This window comes from Prunus avium, chromosome 6, assembly GCF_965620075.1.
Source record: "Prunus avium chromosome 6, drPruAviu1.hap1.1, whole genome shotgun sequence".
NCBI lineage: Eukaryota > Viridiplantae > Streptophyta > Magnoliopsida > Rosales > Rosaceae > Prunus > Prunus avium.
Window position 1 is genome coordinate 2,081,057 of NC_142289.1, and position 15,953 is coordinate 2,097,009.

At 37.2% G+C, this 15,953-nt stretch overlaps 3 protein-coding genes across 3 annotated transcripts; 2 read left to right on the forward strand and 1 right to left on the reverse strand.

Moving 5' to 3' along the window:
• The first annotated feature begins 5,312 nt into the window (after positions 1-5,312).
• LOC110759683 (E3 ubiquitin-protein ligase ATL6-like) lies at positions 5,313-7,035 on the forward strand. Its single transcript, XM_021961778.2, has one exon. It carries the CDS (start codon positions 5,616-5,618, stop codon positions 6,729-6,731), a length of 1,116 nt encoding a protein of 371 aa, XP_021817470.2. The 5' UTR covers positions 5,313-5,615; the 3' UTR covers positions 6,732-7,035.
• Positions 7,036-8,380: 1,345 nt separating this feature from the next.
• Positions 8,381-11,744, forward strand: ERCC1 (nucleotide repair protein). Its single transcript, XM_021961777.2, has 9 exons — positions 8,381-8,699; positions 9,172-9,280; positions 9,444-9,547; positions 9,844-9,943; positions 10,101-10,177; positions 10,446-10,545; positions 10,709-10,780; positions 10,872-10,940; positions 11,123-11,744. The coding sequence occupies exons 1-9, from the start codon at positions 8,467-8,469 to the stop codon at positions 11,426-11,428; spliced, it is 1,170 nt and encodes a 389-aa protein (XP_021817469.2). The 5' UTR covers positions 8,381-8,466; the 3' UTR covers positions 11,429-11,744.
• A 502-nt stretch (positions 11,745-12,246) lies between these two features.
• LOC110759760 (putative serine/threonine-protein kinase PBL7) lies at positions 12,247-15,838 on the reverse strand. The gene is made up of 6 exons (XM_021961880.2): positions 14,791-15,838; positions 14,420-14,685; positions 13,603-13,985; positions 13,103-13,235; positions 12,895-12,984; positions 12,247-12,797 (listed from the first exon to the last, which is right to left on the reverse strand). Exons 1-6 carry the CDS (start codon positions 15,116-15,118, stop codon positions 12,645-12,647), a joined length of 1,353 nt encoding a protein of 450 aa, XP_021817572.1. The 5' UTR covers positions 15,119-15,838; the 3' UTR covers positions 12,247-12,644.
• Positions 15,839-15,953: the final 115 nt, after the last annotated feature.

Consider the following 15,953-nt stretch of genomic DNA (forward strand, 5'->3'; position numbering starts at 1 on the left):
CCAAAATGAACTCCTCTATCTCATTGCTTCTTTATCTTTATAAATAATTAATTCACTTCTCTTTTAAGAGGCTGCTCATAAAGATTTTACCAATTGATACTATTATATTTCCGTGTGTTATTGATCACGAAAAGAAATTAAAGAAATTAGTCATGTGTATACACAAATAAACAACTACATTAAACTCACATTAAGTTTATCGACATTATGAAATGGCGAGGTGAAAAAAACAATGCACACGTAAGCAACTGAAGTCGGTAAGCTCAATAAACTAGTGAACACCAACATTATATGCATGATTACACAAAAATAGACAAGCATGTTGTCACACCACATGAGGCTACAAACGACACTCCTTGGTGAGGAAATAAGAATTTTCCTAGGGGGAGGGTGGGGTGACTTTACAACGGTCCAAAACCCTAGCTACCATATGCAGTAACATATGTAACATGCATGCATATATAATGCATGCAAAATTGCTATTGAATTGAATGGTCATTATTTATAGACCATAACTTTTTACCTGATTAACGTTTACTACACTGTTCGAAATGACATAAAGAATTTTGTCTTCACGCGTTTGGAAGAGCACCTTCATGGCTCCATCTACCACGGCCATTTCAGCCGTACACGTGGCATCTGATGATGAAACCTCAAGAACTGTCACATTATAGATTATACAGTTTCCCCCAACAGGAGGGCAGCCATTCAAAAAACAGCGGCTGCAATAAATACCAGTTTCTGTAGAACCAATGGTTTCGGCTTGGGTTCTTTGGAAGCAAACCAAGAATGCCCGAAGAAATAATTGATGCACAAAAGATTACAATAATAATGAAAACGATATATATTTCATATGCAAATGTACCCATAACTATTTATGAAATTATTTTTCGTATATATTATATCAAATTTATTCACTAGTAAATTTAAAACTCCACCATCAGTAAGTGAAGCATTTAGTCATTCTTTTTTGCAAAAAGGAAAAGAAAAAGATTCAGTTTGATCTCCTTTCTTTTGTTGTTGAATATGATGGACGTTGACGAGAAATTATAAAATATTACGGTAATATGATCATGTTGTATATTTTGTACACGTGTTATAATATGGATAGACAATAAGGTTTATTTTCCCTTCTTTTGGAGAATAGTATTAATAAATATCCACTTATATAACACATGTACAAGCATTGGCAGAATAGTGGGTTGTAGCCCGAGGAGATTTTTGGGGAAAAAAATAATCAAACTTATATATTTGCCTTATTTTAAATACAGCCCAGTATGTATTAACCTATTAGAGTTCAAAAAATTCCAATTCTTTATTAATTTAGTTGCATGGCAACAATAAAAATACATCTTAAAATAGGTACTTTTTCAATTTTGTTGTTGAACATATTTTCATTTTGATAATATATGGTTTCCGGTTGCATTTAATATGTATTAATGCTAAAGTTTATTGGAAATTGTAAGGGGTTTGTAGCTCAAATAGTTAAGTTAAGACCATCTACCCATGTTCTAGGTTCGATTTCTCCCTTCCCCAATATCGCTTGTATCTAGAGAAGAAAAAAAATGAAAATTAATCAATACAGCTATGAATAGCGTAGTTTATATGTTTTAATGTATATTTTTATTTCTAAAAGGACTATAAGTACATAAAAAATTTATCATAGATTTTTAGGTAATAACTTTAGCTAGCCCACCCGCTGAAATATTCATGGTTCCACCTTTGTGTATAAAATGTACTACTGTAGTATTTTATAATTACTCGACATTGACATATAAAGTAGATGGAGCAATTTAGCATAATTTTCAGAAAGCAAAGAATTTAGGTGGTGTTGGCTTGTTTTCAGCTTTTCCCTTAATTCTATGACCCCCATTGAAAAAGTATAAGCATCTTTGCCTAAAACTTGTTGGCATATATGATATGAGCAAAGCGATGATGAAATATTTAAACACAAAATTCCGGATACCAACAAGCAAAGAACTAGACAAGTAAATGTCACATACTCGAGACTTGCATTAACAAAGAACTAGACAAGTGATATTTCCATCAAATATCAAATACGAGAAAGAAGTATAATTGTGATGATATGTTTCTTATCAAAGAAATACAAAATGTGTAGCAAATTGAACGAAAATATATGGAGTTGACCGATGAAGAGCTTGTGTGCTTGTTTAGGTCAGTGATAAACGATCAAGGTAGCCCAGAATTACAAAGAGAGGGCAATTATGGGCTTTGGGCCATCTGAATTAATTATAGCGGATGCTTCTTCTTAGGGTGAAAAAAGTAAATAAGAATTTATTTAGGTTGATAAGGTTGATCACTATGATTACCAATCATTCATCATGATTACGTTCGAATATTGCAATGAGGGTTGCTTTGAACCTAAACAAAAATCCAAAGAGCATAGGCTTAGGCAGAGAGAGAGAGAGGCCTAGAGAGAGTATTTTGTGACATCCATGCCCAATATTCCTCATGCTAGCTTCGGGCCCCAATTTGAAGTTGACATTTGCATTATTTTGTGGTTTCTTTGAGACTTGAAAGACCTAGTCATGATTCGTTCAAAGCAAAAGCCAAATTTGATTATGAAAATTTAAGAGAGCTGTTTGCCATACGCCTTGTTTTTGTTTTCTTTGGTAGCCCCCATATGTATCATCTGCTTTACATAATTATGACAACCTTTTTGACCATACTTTGCTATTCTGATTTGTGATTTGTGATTTGTGATTTGTGAGGAAACAACCCACCTTTTAAACCTTTAATTTTATTATGTATAATGTGCATATCAAATCCCTTGTCTCTGTAATGGGTATCTCATTCTATACGTGGCGTTGCGTGGCGTGGCGTGGCGTGGCATCATAAGAGTTTCTTTTAAACCTCACTATAATGCTACATAATATACTAGAAATCTCGAGACACATGTTATGCATTTGCTTAAAGAAAGTTACTGCATGAGAACAATGAGTGAGAAGAAATAAGGAGTGGGAGAGAGAAAGTCGGTCGGGAAATTGACGTTGAATTACTATAGTACCCTTAGCTTTTTATTTTTTATTTTAAAGAAAATTACTATAGTACCCTTGGCTTAAAAATTACTTTGTTTGAAAAAGGCTATAATTGGCATTTAACCCTCCTTGTCGTTGATACATATAATAAATACACACAATTTAACGACTTTTTTCTTCTTCTTCTTTTTGGGCTGTGTCCAGGCTTCAGAGCTACGGGCCTCATGTTGAACCTATGCTTCCTCATGGGCTTCATTTTTTGGGTCCTTTTGGGTCTTATAACTCTTTATTGAAAGCGCAAAATTAAAAGGCCGATGAGCAAACAGCCCCAGAAAGGCCCAATGAATCAATAGGAAACTACAATTTAGAAAGGAAACTGATATAATAATCATATATTGAATTGAATGAATTATAATATTATTTAATTACACGCTCAAGTGGTTAAAAACATTATTTCTACGACAGAAATTCTAGGTTCGATTCCTCCCTATCTTAATATCGTTTGTATAAAAATAAAACCTAAATACAAAATTATTCAATTACATGCATTGCAATATTCTATTTCATCGATGGTGTTAGACTTCATGTATAATTATTGTTGGTCGGCGACCTAGAATTAATTCAAAGTTTGACTATAGTATATGACCTTTGGGGCTTAGATTAAAAGTCAAATGAATTATTTACTTAATTTCAAGTAAATAAGAGTTTCCCATCACTTTCTGAGAGAGAGGAAAATAATCCTAATGTCCATTTCTGTCGAATTTGTTTATTTTCCCAGGAATAAGTTGACTAATTCATACAAATTAGAAAAAGAAACTCGGAAAAATCCGTTCAAGAAAAAAGTATCAAACGCATTTCACACATGCAACTTATATATCAGGCGTTCGTTGATGGATTTGAGCAAGGGAGAATTATTATATGAAATTATTATGAAAGCTTTTAGAATCGATTCGTGAATTGTGTTGTGTTAACATATGTTAACGAGCAAATTTTTCGTGAATATTTTTGTTGTTTCAAATTACAATAATTGAATAAATGCATTTATTTTGGGCCAAGCACAATTAAATTCATAGAAATATGACACGTATGTGGGGAAATTTTTAATTTTTTTGGTCAAGAATTGGTGTATGTGTCGAATTTGTTGTATGAGATGAATCGTCCAAAAACGTCGTTTGGGTCGTGGAGTCGTTCTATGGTGAGATGTGATATATGGACGCATCTAGAATTCATTTGAATAATAACTTCATTTAAATTTAATAAAATAATCATGAATATATGGTCCATTTTCGCTTGGATCGTATGTATTAATGCAAGCTATATAAAGTCAAATGCAAAGGCCCACACCGCGCGCTTCCCTTCGGACCACGCTACTGGTTTTGTGGTTACTCAACCAACCCATTTGCTTTGATTTGACACCCGAGAAATCTAATTTAGAAAACTATATTCTTCTAGAAACTTTTACGGTACTTCTCACATTGCAACTCTTCTCTCCAATACTTTCTGACAGCCGTACGATTTGGGCTGCTGAGAAAAAAGTTAGTTCGACTTCTTTTGAAATGTTGACCCTCTTTATTATTCAAACCTTTACCAACTTTTAGCTTAGTAGCAACCTATAAACACATACCTAAAATATTACACAATTACCGCTTTCATGTTTTTATTTTATTTTGGAAATTGTTACTTTGCGAGAAGATAGGCTGTCAAACGTAAATAAGGATAATTGCAACGAGAATAATACTATTTTATTATTTCACGTGAAATTATTATCATGCGTATTATAACGTTATTGGTTGAAAATAGCAAATTAGTGATATCCATATTTCATAAAAGTCTTTATTATTATAAATAAGGCCATGTATAAAATTGAAACCCTTCCTCAACTATTTGATGGTCAATAACCTTTCATTAGGTCTAGTTTGTTGAATAAAAAAAGAAAGTCCTAGTTTTCATAGGCAATAATTTATTCTTTAGTCTGGTCAAATAAAGGCACGGATTGCGGACAATCATGTATAACAAGTTGTAGAGCCCAGTTCATGCGTTTTGGCTTTGAGGGAAAAAAAACAAAGAGATACAAAAACAATGTAATCCAATAGTAGATTTGTTTCTAGTATATATAAAATGTCTCGTTAATTTCAAGCAAAATATATTAACAACTATCAAATATTCACAACACTTTAAGGAAAAGACAAAAATTTATGTCCATTTTGTAGAGATCATCACATCGTCCAGAAGACGTACGATTTGAACTCTGAATTTGCAAGACCGGATTTTTTATTTTTTATTTAACTCCGAAAGCACCGCGTGAGTCGACGTGGCACGCCATCCATGACTTAGCTGCTGACGTCACCCTTCACGAAGGGCCAGAGAAACTCCACTCCAATGAGAGGAGTGAGAGTGTGGGCCCTACTCCGAAACCCCCCCATGGTCCTCGTTTCACTTTGTCTTCTTCAGCTCTTCTTCCCCTTCTTTATTCCCCGCGAACAACACTCACTCCTTCTCTGCTCTTTGTCTCCCTCTTTTCTTTTCATTTATAAGTCTCTCTGTCCCTCCCTCATCCTCTAACTAACACCACAAGGACAACGTACCCTCCTCCCGGCGAACGTTACATACCACGCCATGACTCCGATCTTATCCTACGCCGCCAAGCATGGCGCCCTCACTTTCTTCTTCCTGCTGCTCCTCTCGCCGGCAATCTCCCCCGTCGGAGCTCAGCCCAGCCCCGACCCCTACCGCTACCAGCGCTTCAGCCCCTCCATGGCCATCATCATCGTCGTCCTCATCGCCGCCCTCTTCCTCATGGGCTTCTTCTCCATCTATATCCGCCACTGCTCCGACGCCCAATCCGCCAGTATCCGCGCCGGCGGAACCCACACCGGCCGCTCCCGCCGCGGCGCCTCCCGCGGACTTGACGCCGCCGTCATCGACACCTTCCCCACCCTCGAGTACTCCGCAGTCAAGGGGCTCAAAATCGGGAAGGACGCGCTCGAGTGCGCCGTCTGCTTGAATGAGTTCGAGGACGACGAAATGCTGCGTTTGATCCCCAAGTGCGACCACGTGTTCCACCCCGAGTGCATCGACGAGTGGCTGGCTTCGCACACCACGTGTCCCGTCTGCCGAGCCAACCTCGTCCCTCAACCCGGCGATCCAATCCCCCACCTCACTGTGCTCAACTCGGAACATGTACCGGTTGACGTCGAAGCTCAAAACGACGCCGTTGAGTCGGCACCGGAAACAGACGAGGGCTGCCAGGAAACGGTAGAGCAACCCGAGTTGTTGAGCTTAAACCAAACGCTGAACCGGAACCGTACACGTGGATCGAGATCGAGCAGGTTGCGTAGGCTGTTCCCGCGGTCCCACTCGACCGGGCACTCTCTGATTCAGCCGGGCGAGGATACGGAGCGGTTCACCTTGAGATTGCCGGTGGAAGTGAGGAAACAGATCATGAACCGGAAACTGAACCGGTCCGTAAGCTTGCTGGTGTTGCCCAGAGAAGGGAGTTCGAGGCGTGGGCCGCGAATGGGCGAGAGTGGCGGTAGTAATAGGTTGATGAACTATAGAAGGCTTGAGCGGTTGGACCGGGGTTTTAAATCGGACAGGTGGGTCTTTTCGAGAACGCCTTCGTTTCTTACGCGGATGTCGAGTCTTCTGTCACCGAGGGTGGCGGCTAACGACGGTGAGAAACCGGTGGAGCCTGGGATGTCTAGGAGTAACTCGGTTCGACCTCCGGTTTAATTTTATTCTTTTTAATTTTATAATTTACCGCCACGGGCTTAGATGAATTTGTTAAATGTCTATAGATATTTTTTGTAAGTTAATAATTATTTTTCTGGAATTTTGAATTAAAAAAAGACCCAAGTGAATGGAATGGCATGACAAAGTTGAAATACAAATGAGATAGTCAATGGAATGAGGTGGTTGTAATTAATATTTATTGTTTTATTGGGTGTCTTTATCTGTAAAGCAAAAGATAACCCACTTGTTATTAATTGTTTGGCTTATGAATTTTTGCAACTTATTATTTATATTTATTTGTTAACATTGTGTCTGTCGTACGGTTTATTTCCATTTTTATTGTGTTGTTTTGTACATTCCATTAGCATGTTTGTTGAGCATTAAGCAAAAAATATAGTATTAGGGGAATGAAAACAAAGATAAGTAAAAAAAATATAAACTAGTTTTAGTGGAAGTGGTCAAGAAACAAGTAGTGGATATTGTTGACATACATAGTGGAAGTGGTCCATAATGCATAATGATTTGTCTATTGGAGTTTGGATTCTTGCCCTCACAATAATTATGCTAATTAATGGTTTCCCAATTCATACAAGTAAAGTACCTCTTTCCTTGTTCAATAGTTTAATGAATTTATTATTTGTTTAGGTATTTATTGAATTGACTGCAATTTTTTTCAGTTCAATAGCTTCAAATTAATAGTTATATCTACTTACACGTTTTTTTGTATACTCAAATAAAGTAAAAAGGAAAAATGTATTAACACTAAAAATTGTAACATTGCAATATTCTCAAACAGATCTTTAAAAATATACCAATTTTTAATATATTTGAAAAAAAATTAATTCATGTATTTTCTTCTATTACATTGAACTATTGAACAACCATTCCGGATGCTCTTAACAACATAATGTATTAATTGTTGTATTTTTTTTTTTAATTTATTGACATGTGGGTCTCATGGTTAGCATATTGCATAGCACCCTCTATTACAATTGCATCTATTGCAATGAATTAAATTACACCATTGCAAGTGAAATTTTACTGTTTTAGTTCAAGTTTTATGCAATAAAATTGCATTGATTCTAAATATTACAAACATAATGTGATGGACATGTTAATGCATAAATAATGTATATAATAATAACCTAATTAAATTAGGGTAATGATTTCCCTACTCCCATTTTAACCATTTACACTTATTTTTTAATTATAAAATGAAGTGTAAGTGGACAAAATTGGAGGGGGAAATCACCACTCTTAAATGAAGGTAACAATTTAAGAACATAAACAATAATGTGTCTGCATTTATATTTATTTATAAGTTGCAGTGGAAGGAATCTAAAACCATTCTTCCATCGTATCTGTAACTTGACTTCTGGCACTAATTCCTCCCACTTTCCATGGTCAGAATATAATTTATTTTTTTCTGCTTTTTGAAATTACCAACCAATTTCTCCTTTAGGCAGGCACATATTCCAGCCTTTCACTTCCACCCAAAACTCTCATATAGTTGTCTAATTTTAATCAATTGACCCCAAAAAACAGAAAGTTCTCTAAATAGAAAATGGTTTTAATAATAAGCCCAAGTGGGAGTATTTTCAATACAATGGGCTTCAAATGTCCACAATCCATCGTCACTTCAAGCCCAGGCCTAAAACCCCAACTTCCCCTACACAAATCCGTCAACGGACTCGAAGAAAGAGAAGCAGCATCACACAGAGAGAGAGAGAGAGACATGGAAGACGAACACAGAGGGCAAAACAACAAGAAGACAGTGATAAAAATACCATCTTTTCAAGAAGTTCTTGAGAGTTCACAGTCAAAATCAACCCCACCGTCTCTGTTCACTCCTTCACAGAGCTTTTCTCAAGCCTTTGCCTTCGTCAAGTCCTCTGAGTTCTACTCGCCTCCTCCTCCCCCTGCCACCTCCTCGCAACTCCTACAGGCCTCAGACACCGGTAATTCAAGGTACCCTTTTACCAATTTCAATCCAAACCTTTTATGTGTGTGCGGGCATTGTGCTTCTGATGGATAATTTTATTTTGATTTAAGTTAGTTGCTGATTGTGGAAATGTGGGCTATTGTTTGTTTTCGTGGAAAATGGTTCATGGGAAAGTTCTGTGATTCTCACACTTCTTTTCTGGTGAGTTGGGAGAGATAAAAGAGAAGTTTTCTTAATATTTTGGTTTCTCAAAAATGTAATCTTTAAAATGTTTGAGTTTGCTAGTTCCATTTTCCTTACAACCAAACGAAGCAATTCACTTTGATTCGAAATGTTAGGCTCTTTATTATTTTCTGCCATTTTGGTTGCGTAAGAGCTCAGAAAACTGAGAGGTTGCCAACTTAAGCTAATTGAACTATTTTTCGTTTTAGAATATTTGTATTTTCTTTGCCTGGTATCTGAATTTGAGATTTTTTTCGTGTTTTTTTCTTGCTTTAGCAAAACTGGTCAATCTGATGTTCCATCATCATCTGCTCCTACAAATGCTGTTGCATCATCATCATCACCTGCTCAGCGTCGCAATGCAATTATTGTGAGCCACAGACAGGTCCAGTATTTTTTTTTATTTTCGTTGCATTTTTATTGTAATATTTAAAATAATGGTGGAGTAAAGTTCATGAGCTGGAGAAGTTTAAACATTGCAGTGTGTGGCGCAGCTATATTTTTCAGTTCTACTATTTTCAACTCAGTGTAAAATCTAATCCATGCAGAAGGGAAATCCCTTGCTCAAACATATTAGAAATGTGAGATGGGAGTTTGCAGATATTGTTTGCGACTACTTACTTGGGCAAAGCTCATGTGCTCTCTATCTAAGGTTTGAACTTTTCCACTTTGGTTATACTATTTTATATACATGTGAGCCTATAGTTAGGATGCTCTGCGGTAAATCTGGTTCAACTGTTATCTGAAATGTTAAGATGGAAAGTGACTAACAGTTAGACATGCAAGATATGATGTTGCCTCAACTTTTCATGCTTGAAGTGTTTATAACCTCAGGAGTTGATGATGCCTACCTCATGCTCATTCTTATAAGATGAAGTTTCTAAATTTAATTCGATCCATGTATAATTAGTTATATATATAAACATGTGCGATGATCGGTTGCTGCAGTCTTCGGTATCATCTGCTGCATCCAGACTACCTATATTACCGTATAAGAGAATTGCAAAAGAATTTCAAGCTTCGTGTTGTTCTTTGCCATATTGATGTGGTAAGCCATTGTGCCAATCAGTTGTCTTTCATAACTTTAATAGTAATTTGTTTTTTCCTGGTTTATGTTTTCTTGCAATCCAGTTGGACACATAGACCAAGCAGTTCTTTTCTCATCTTTGTAACAGAAATTTGGTTACTGCTTTCATTGGTTTCAGGAGGATGTAGTTAAGCCTTTACTTGAAGTTACTAAAACTGCTCTGCTTCATGAATGCACCCTATTATGTGGTTGGAGGTACATATATTTTATTTGAAACTGCAAATCAAATATCCAATGTAGGCAACGGTTGCCTTTTTTTCCCTTCAAATATCCAAATCAAATTGTATTCACTATTCTTCTTGTAAACTTCTTCAAGAACATGATGAACTTTTTCTTTAACAGAGGTCGAATATTGCTACAAGGGCCTCTGTTTGTAAAGGTGTTTAAGCATTTGGTTATTTCCCAGTAGCTTAGTTTTTGTTGGTTTGTTTGATCCAGCTTTGCTTTTAATATGTTTCTATAGCTTGGAGGAATGTGGTCGCTACTTGGAGACCATAAAAGTTTATGAAAACAAGCCTGCTGACATTATTCAAGGTCAAATGGATACAGACTATTTATCACGGGTATCGATACAGTTGAGGTCAATTAATCAATTATGTTTTTTATGAAAGCCAAATTAGAGTCTTACTAAATTATTTGGTTAATATGTGAAATATCAAGATTGCATTGTATGATGTACAGAATTATGAATTCCTTGAACTGATAATTGTCTATTTTATATTATAGCTAAATCATGCATTAACAACAGTTCGACATGTTAACAAGACTGATGTTGTCACCCTTGGTACTACATTTGGGGTATGGCTGCAGTTTTCACTGAGAATTTGCGTTGGCAGAGAATGTGCTTTTTGGTAATGTTGATATCAAGCTCATTGTCATGTTATTGCAGTCTCTTTCTCATATCATGGATGTTTCGATGGAAGATCTAGCTCGTTGCCCTGGGATTGGAGAGCGCAAGGTATTTGTGTTAATTTTTTTCCTTTTTCTTTATGTTCAGACCAACATTCGAAGTGAGACATAACAAATAATGGTTTCTTGTTTTTGTTTTTATTGGCGTGCACATTCTGTTCAGTGGATTGTGTTATTTATTGTAAATATTTTGGTTATGGCTTTAATTTCTCACCATACCTTGTAAATCAGGTAAAGCGTTTGTATGATACATTTCACGAACCATTTAAGCGTGTGGTTGCCAGCTGTCCTGCTGTTCCAGAAACCTCTGCCCTAAGTAATGCTGAACTTGGTTCAGTGGATGAAGATAAAGAAGTGGAGGAAACAGAAGATGAAAGCAAACGCCGGAAGAAAGAACCAGAATTGACTGTTAAGTCAGCCTTGTCTGTTGCCTTTTCCAAATATGCTGATAAAGTTAAGAAAAATAACAGCAAGACACAAAGAGAGGAAAAAGGAGAAACAAGTGCTGCCATGGAAGCTGAAACTGAAAAGAGATGAGATCGAAGTGATCAGTAACTTGTCCCATTCTATGCCATTGGGAAGAAGATGGCCAGCTTCATAGACTAGTGCATTAACAAGTTTAGTTGCTGTAGCTCTCTATTTGTGGGTTACAGTTTTGTTTTTGAGATCATAAAAGATCACGGTTAAGTTACACAGACGCTCTTCTTGTGTATACATCTTTGAAGTTGAGGGGTCTCTTTTGTAACTTGGGTTTAGCTGTATCAAATCTTTTATTTTTATTTCTTGTGAAACGATCTTTTGGGTTATGGGTAAGCCAAATCCTATGGGTAATGAACTATGGTTGCTTCAATCATACTTTATGTTTTTGACTTGTATAATAATCATGTAATATTTGACTTGCATTGCCCCAAATGCCACGGTGAAAAAGACTTGAACTTTTTGAAGAAATACGACTAACGTGAAGTGGGTGGGTGGGTGTGCAAGAAGAGCAAGTTTTGATGGGTTATGTCTCTTCCGTTTTTCTAAGTTGATTTTCAATGTCATTGGTGCCCACAAATATGTTCGGTCACAACGACCAAAAAGAAATTATGAGTTTGATGTTTTAATGGGGTGTGCTGTTTGTTTTGTGTCATTTGCATTGGGATATCATGATATATGATTACGATGTTAATCTCCGAAGTCCAATCCAAATCATACTAGGATTAATGAACATGGATCAGATTTGAAATGATATGATGTGGTGTCGTTTTCGTCCGAATCAAAATTAGGGATTATAAATACAACATATAGTCCTCCAGGAAAAGATGGTAACTTTCTCTTTCATGACTAAATTATCTTTGATGGCAACCAAAAAAGGTTACAGCTTTATCAATTCTTAATTTACAACAAAAGCAATGGTGTTCAAATCAAAGGCTTTGCATACAGGAGATAATCACAGCTAATTAACAATGCATGTCCTCGTTCTAACATCTCTGCATTTGCTGCTCGATCGTCTGCTTGACTGAGAATCGAAAGAAATGGCTGTTTCTAATGTTGGTGTTTTCCCATGTGGTCGGTGAAGTTTGAAGCACATGAAACATTAAGTTCACCTTTATGAGTCAGCTTTACTGAAACTCAATTTATTATTGACCATGGTTTTTCACTTTTCACTATATTTATGAAAACTTGACATGTTTACAGTGAGAAGAATTATTGCCAAAGGCTGATCAGATATCTGAACGGTTTACTTCAAGTTGCTGTTTTCACATAGCTCCTAATACCTTGGACTTGTTATATGATTCTGAAATCTAGAGGAACCAGAAGAGCAGGAGTTTTTAACCAGAGGAGTTAGAGAAGGCACAACATCAGTCATTAGAGGCCGATATTCAGCTTCTGGCTGCACACACATTGCTGCAATAGCTGCTATCTGTAAAAAAAGAACAACAATTTAATTTATAGTGGCAAGAAAAATTTAGAATCAATAATTTGCAGGTGATGATTATAGGAAGCTAAGCTAAGCTGACCTGAATTAGATCCCTTTTTGAGAATTTCCCCTGTAGAGCTGGGTCAACCATTTCCAATACTTTTTCTCTGTTAGTTAACCTTGGAAGGGCCTGATAAATCATAGAACCAAAATCAATTGCTTTTTAGTTTGATGTATAGGGACATTGTATGCTATGATGCTTGAATATTATTGAGAGGAAAAAGTGATGAAATTATTCACTGACTCACCCATGAGACAAGGACATGCTCTCCGGGAGGCCGTTTGGTGTCTACCGGCACACGCCCTGTTAAGAGCTCTAAAAGAACCACCCCGTAGCTGTATACGTCTGATTTTGTAGTAAGCTTTCCTGTTGACGCATACCTATATCACCAAACGTCCAAAACTCATTGAAAAATAAAACATCACAGTTATTAAGTTGAGAAACTATTACACACACACACACACACACATAATGCTCTTCTTGTACTTCCATCTTTGAATCAAAGGGTCTCTTTGAAGTCTTCTTAATATGCAGTTTCTAAAATGGTGTTCAGGTATGCATTTTCATTTTCATTAACAGCCTTTTGCTTTGCCCAAGTAACACCTGAAGATGATACAAAAATGACAGCTAACATAGCAGTGATCTAGTATACGCTCCCATGTGCATGCTTCTATTGCTGTGCCTATATATTTGTTGGTATCTTAATGACAATGAGAGGGGGTCCATTACAGATGATATAGCACTCACTCTGGTGCCAGATATCCTGTGGTCCCCAGCACACGTGTCGAAATCTGACCGTTGATTTTATCAGAACCCATCTTGGCCAATCCAAAATCAGATACCTTGGCATGAAAGTTTTGATCTAACAGAACATTGGTGCACTTGAAGTCCCGGTGTATAACAGATGGGATAGCATGCTCATGGAGGAACTCAAGGGCCTTAGCACAATCAAGAGCTATCCTCAATCGGGTCCCCCAATCCAACGGCTGATGTTTGTTTGTAGAATGTAGATGGTGTTGCAGAGTACCATTAGGCATGCATTCAAATATGAGGAGCCTATGGTGCTGGTCAGCACAATAACCAAGCAGCTCCACCAAGTATGGAGTGTGCAATCGGCTTAGCAGATCCACCTACGATACAAAGATATGAGGCATTTGTTATTTTCATTTTTCTCTCAAACCCATGTGCAGAAATTGTCTAGAGGCAATATTGTATTCTGCAATTCAAGGCCTAAACTTGTTTAATAAGACATGCACACATAAAAATGAAATAAAAAACTCCTTGATCAAAACATAACCAGGACTCAAGTCAACCCCCAATATTTGCTTATTTAAGTGAGGTTTAGATAATACACCAGGACTAGAAGGTGATAGCATTTTCTGAAAGATGTAGAGATAGAGAGAAAGAGACAAAAATCAATTATTGGCCTGTGTTGACAATACAAAGGCCAACATCTAATAATGACAAAAGGAAGAGAAGCGAACACAGAAACAGCAATTAACCAAAGAAAGAGGGGATTGAAAGCAGCAAATAGGAACAAAAAGTAATAAATGAAGTCACTCACCTCAACCCTGAAGGAACGCTCTCCTTGCCTTCCTTCCCTTTGCAGCATTTTAATTGCTGCCTCAGTCCCATCTCTGAGGACCCCCCTATACACAACTCCAAACCCACCATGCCCTATCACATTTGCTTCACTAAATCCATCAGTGGCTTCCTCAAGTTCTTTGTATGAGAACACTTGAACTCCTTTGTATCTGCTTGCTGCTGTGACTATAGGTGTCCTAATTGACCTTCCAGAGTTCCCTCCTTGGAGGCACCCACCCTTCACATCTGCCACTCAAAATTCAATGGACTTGTTCAAAATAATGTCTTTAATTACAAAAATACATCCTAGCAAAGATGAAAATGAAACACAAGGTGGGTATGTTTTATTACCTGGGCTAGAATTGAAGGCCACTGTGGTTTGAGCAATGAACCTGCTACTTGTGTTGTTCATGATGCTGCTCTCTTTGTAAATATTGCCATTGTTTTTGGTGGACTTGACGACACGGCGAAGCATTAATATGATAAAGATTATAGCAAGGAGGATCATTACTGAAATGGTTGATATGATGATAATGAGAACAGATTTTGAAGGAAAAATGCCATGGTGGTGATGGTGGCTGTAGGGTTGAGAATGTGAATGATGATGTTTGTGAGTCTGGTTTTCTGCAGCAAGGCCTATTGGCCCTGCAGATGCAGCAGCAGTGGTGTTAACTTCCATGAGCACAAAGCAATGCAAAAAAGAAGAAATCAGAGAAAGAGAGAGAGAGAGAGAGAGGTGAGTTTGGTAATGTTGAGGTGGAAGTTTGTATATGGGTAGTGTTGGGAGGTTGAGTTTGTTTCCCTTCTAAGTAGGATGCCCTCTCTCTTTCTCTCTCCCCAACTTTGGTAATTTTTCTTCACATGATTCCTCGCTCTCTCTCTCTCTCTCTCCCTCTCTCTCTCGTGAATACCAAATAGTTTTGTGTACTTTCTTCGTCTCTTCTTTTGTATTTTTCTAAGGAATTGTCTCTGTCTCTGTATAAGAAAATCTTGGAAGCTTTTGCACCATTTCATATCCATTCTCCGCTCAAATCATTATTTCCTAATTATAAACAATCCACAGCATCCGAAAATTCCGTTTTATCACCATCCTTGACTTGCAGACAGGTGGACCAGTTGAAGTGGACTTGGCAAGTCTGCCAACTATACAATTGCCACCGAAAAATAAACAATAGAAAAGCAGCTTCAAACCCAGAGAACCGGGAGAATAAGATAATGCGCAGATACTCGCAGGCTGGACTACCATCAGTTTCTTCCGAGGGCAATGCTATGGTCAGTCGGGCACGCAGCAGGATACGAGACACCAACCTTGCATCCTTCTTCTTCCAATTAAGATGTCATAGGTGAATGAGAGATAAAACTGCTGTTTTGTGACTGAGTAACATTTTGCCGTTACATTTGGTACAAGTTAGGTGGTACATAACATGGGTATGTAATAAAGTTATGTAGGGCCAAGTCGAAACAGATAACACAATGCATCCCAAGTTATTCATGTCAAAGAGTCTCAACTACGC

What these genes read in the sequence shown, in the direction of transcription:
- LOC110759683 (XM_021961778.2), top strand. Translation starts at nt 5,616, where the DNA reads ATGACTCCGATCTTATCCTACGCCGCCAAGCATGGCGCCCTCACTTTC.
- ERCC1 (XM_021961777.2), top strand. Translation starts at nt 8,467, where the DNA reads ATGGAAGACGAACACAGAGGGCAAAACAACAAGAAGACAGTGATAAAA. An exon ending in TCATGTGCTCTCTATCTAAG is followed by an intron (nt 9,548 to 9,843) that starts GTTTGAACTTTT and finishes CGGTTGCTGCAG; the next exon opens with TCTTCGGTATCATCTGCTGC. An exon ending in TTCTTTGCCATATTGATGTG is followed by an intron (nt 9,944 to 10,100) that starts GTAAGCCATTGT and finishes CATTGGTTTCAG; the next exon opens with GAGGATGTAGTTAAGCCTTT.
- LOC110759760 (XM_021961880.2), bottom strand. Translation starts at nt 15,118, where the DNA reads ATGGAAGTTAACACCACTGCTGCTGCATCTGCAGGGCCAATAGGCCTT. An exon ending in ACAGGATATCTGGCACCAGA is followed by an intron (nt 13,236 to 13,602) that starts GTGAGTGCTATA and finishes TTGGTGATATAG; the next exon opens with GTATGCGTCAACAGGAAAGC. An exon ending in AGCATGTCCTTGTCTCATGG is followed by an intron (nt 12,985 to 13,102) that starts GTGAGTCAGTGA and finishes ATGATTTATCAG; the next exon opens with GCCCTTCCAAGGTTAACTAA.